This window comes from Benincasa hispida, chromosome 8, assembly GCF_009727055.1.
Source record: "Benincasa hispida cultivar B227 chromosome 8, ASM972705v1, whole genome shotgun sequence".
NCBI lineage: Eukaryota > Viridiplantae > Streptophyta > Magnoliopsida > Cucurbitales > Cucurbitaceae > Benincasa > Benincasa hispida.
In genome coordinates, this window is record NC_052356.1 from 1299417 (window position 1) to 1303299 (window position 3883).

A 3883-nucleotide genomic window follows, 5' to 3' on the forward strand; every position below is an offset into this window, starting at 1 on the left:
TGTCGGAAATAGCCACTAGAGTGATCGTTAGAATTGGTTGTCGGAAATGGTTACTATTGGAAGTAGATTGTGGAAGGATTTGAAAGCTTTCTTCAACATGTAAGATGTAACTCCATACGTGTATATAATCTATAAATCAAAGCATTCCCATTTGCTAGGAAAAAAAACATTCTTTTCATACTACATAGAGTAATTAGGATTTGTTTCTTTAATTTTTTAACAAGCATAGAGATCACAAACAAAGCAACCTTCAATCAGACCCAAGACCTGCCCTCATTTTTTGATTCATCTTAATTTTCAGCCCTATTTCTACATTTTAAATTACATATTCCTTCCAAACACATCCCACCAAAAAACCCATTGCTTCTATATTAAATGCCACAAATCAAAAAGAGGAAACTCATCTTTGGGATTATCAAACTCTACTGTTATAGCCGTATTATATCTTAGAATAATCCATGAATAAACACCATAACCCCACCAAGAAATTAGTAACCATCGCTCCATCAATTGATAATAATAATAATAATAAAACATTACCAAAAAAAAAAAAACACTAATGACTTTTGTTTATATATATTTTTATATATATTTAATTGTTCAAAAATATTTTTGAAATAAGAGGTTAAAATTTCCAATAAAAGAAAACCAATGATAAAGAGTATTTTCGAACTCTTTTCGAAAGTATTAAGAATATTTTTTAAATTTTTAAAAGTTTGTATATATTTTTTATACAAAATCTAAATTTGAGAACATCTTTTATAAGAAAAAAAATTGGGTGTAACATCTCTTTTTGCCGTCCAGGTAAAAGTTGATTTTTTTAAAAAAAAAAATTAATAGGCAAGGAAAACAAGAGCATCGAATTAGTTGCAGCTAAGTAGGGTTTTTTTTTCCCTTCAGACGGCCATTTTTTTGGGTCAAATGGAAAATGAGTACCCTCTTGAAAATTAATGAATTTTGACTTTTTGCTTATGTCATCATGGTGTGAAATTACCACTTTAACTTTAAATGTATTCTTCTTCTATTTTCTTCGTTTTGCAACTTTTTTCTGCATTTATTATTTTTTTTTTTTGTGTTTCTTCTTCTTTCTTTCTTTCTTTCTTTTTTTTTATATATATTTCTTTGCATCGAGCATCAAACATAGAGTATATAGCATTAGAGCATATAATACAAATCATAGAGCATAGAGCATCGAGCAACAAGTATCGAAGATCGAGTATCAAGTATCAAGAAACCATATGAATCATAATACCCGGATAGTTTTTAAGGTTGAATGAGTAAATTCACAGACACAAGCAAAAGACCATTTTTCATTCCATTTAAAAAAGTATCCATTTTTTATTTGGCTTCCCAAAAAGGATTATTCGTACAAAAATCCCAGCTAAGTAGCACCTAATTAATATCGTTTTCATAACGCTAGCCATCTTATAAATTGTGAAGTCAAGATAGATCCTCCACAATTTCCCCTAATAATCTCCTTTCCCCTATAAAATCACACCTTGTTAGATCCTTAAACCCACTCCAAAATGGCTTTCCCCTCAACAAAATCAACTACATTATTCTTCTTCTTCATTTTAACCATCTTTTCAATAGCCAAATCCAGCGACCCAGATCCAATCGTGGACTTCTTCTCATCCCCACTCGGCGCCATCATCAACGGCAGTTCCTTCACCTTCACAGGCCTTCGCTCAGCCTTCACTGACTTCCCTCCAAATTTCAAACCCACAAAAGCCACCTTCTCCGAGTTCCCAGCCCTTCTCGGCCAGAGCGTCTCTATGGCCATACTCCAATACCCTGCCGGCACCATCAACCCGCCCCACACCCATCCCCGCTCGGCCGAGCTCCTCCTCGTCGTCAGCGGCAGCCTCCAGGTCGGCTTCATCGATACCACCAACCAGTTCTTCAACCAGACCCTTCAGGTTGGGGACTTGTTTGTGTTCCCCAAAGGGTTGGTCCATTTCCAGTTCAATGCCGACCCTGGAAACTCCGCCACCGCCATTGCTGCCTTCGCAAGTGCTAACCCTGGCACCGTGTCGTTGCCGCCAACGGTGTTTACCAGTGGGATTAGTGATGAAGTTCTTGCTGAGGCCTTCAAGACTGATGTCGCTGTTATTCGTAGTATAAAGGTTGGCCTTACACCACCAAAGAGTTAGTTAATTAGTTACGCTTTTGCCATATTTTGATGAATGTGTTTTGATGTTTCTTGTGGTTTCAAAATAAAAGAAAACATGTTTGGTTTTTCTACCTTTTTTTTTTTAATAAAATGTCGTGTATGTGTATGAAAATAATGGAACTAACGGTTGAAATGTCTTCAAATTTAGAATCTTGATCTTAGGATGTTGATCTTTATGGTTTATCTTCTCTCGTTTTCTTTATTTATCAATTTCATTACAATAACTTGAGTGTACAACTAGTGAATTGTTGTGAAAGTTTTGTGAGATTATCCATTAGAATAGTAACAAAAACATTTCTATGTTTACTAGAAAAATAATGAAAATTTTCAATGGGTGACAAAATTAATTAGGAAAATTACACATGTAGAAAGATTTTTTTTACTTTTGGATTTTGTAGCTATAGCAAAATTCTTAATGTGTAATTTTCATTTTCTCCTTAGGTCTATTTTACTCTATTTTTTCCATATTCGTTGTCCCACTTTGGACCGTGTGTTGGGTTGTATTTCATAAAACTCACAGTTTGTAAATTTAAACATATACTAATTGAAATAAAGGTGTTATTGAGGTTTATTCAATAAATATGTTACTGAATATATAAATTGCACTTATAAAAGCCTAAATCCAATAAATAAGGATCCATGGATATTACATGAGTACTTGGACTTTATTTGGAGACATTAAGATAGATCAAGTTCGAATAAATAGCCAAAATGGTTTATAGTAGATGAATAAGATTCGGTACCTTATCTTGGTAACACTATCAGATGCGGCCCACTTTGTATCTAGTATAAACGATGTGATTTTGAATCATTCATGTGAAGACATGTGAGTGAAGGCATCCTATGCGAAGACTTTGTATAAGATCAGACCAAGAAATAAATCACTCTTACTTTATAATGTTGTTTACTGTTTAAGACTGACTATTTCAAAGCGATGACCTAGGTAACTTGACCTTAGTTGTGAGCTAATTATGAACTCCTGTTTATTCAGAATTATCATTAGATTTGCATACATAAGGGTTGGCTCAACATCGTTGACTCAATAAGCCTCCCATTTTAGGGGTAAGACCGGGTAGATAGCTGGGCACATAGGGTGCAAGAAGAAATTCACTCCTACCAGCTTTTAGGGTTAGTAGAGAGGTTGTTCTCTTTGAAGGAAGTCAAATATGTGGATTTCCATGAGTAGCGGAATGATTGTTCCAAATTCCATTCGTATTTGAACATACATAATTACAATCGTCTAATGGAAACTAACTGGTCATGCACAAAACGAAATTACAACATGCTTTACAATACGATCAAGGGATAACAGATCATACCTTTGAAGACTCATTTTCAACCTCTCTCGATCACGAACGTTCGTTCAATCTCCAAGACTGCAACACATGAACGCTCGAACTCAGCGACCGCAACACAGCACGATCAATCAGTAACCACCACACGAACACCACGAACTCAACGAACGGCCTCCAAAACCTCGACTTCAGTCGAGTTGAGTATGACACCACCACAATGGCTACCTTGGTATTCTCAGTGTGAGAATTCAGAAGTGTGGGCTCTGTGTGGGCTTGGTTAGAGGAAGAGACCGGAGGAATAACAATTGTGTAAACGATTAAGCAAGTGGGAGATGACAGAAGTCTATCGTATAGACAATGTCCAATCGTTTAACAAATGCTCTGCTATCATTTAGCAAAAGCTTCGCGATCGTTT

General features: G+C 35.5%; 1 protein-coding gene across 1 annotated transcript; it reads left to right on the top strand.

Annotated features, from left to right (window-relative positions):
• Positions 1-1526: 1526 nt before the first annotated feature.
• LOC120082404 (putative germin-like protein 9-2) lies at positions 1527-2153 on the top strand. The gene has a single exon (XM_039037566.1). It carries the CDS (start codon positions 1527-1529, stop codon positions 2151-2153), a length of 627 nt encoding a protein of 208 aa, XP_038893494.1.
• Positions 2154-3883: the final 1730 nt, after the last annotated feature.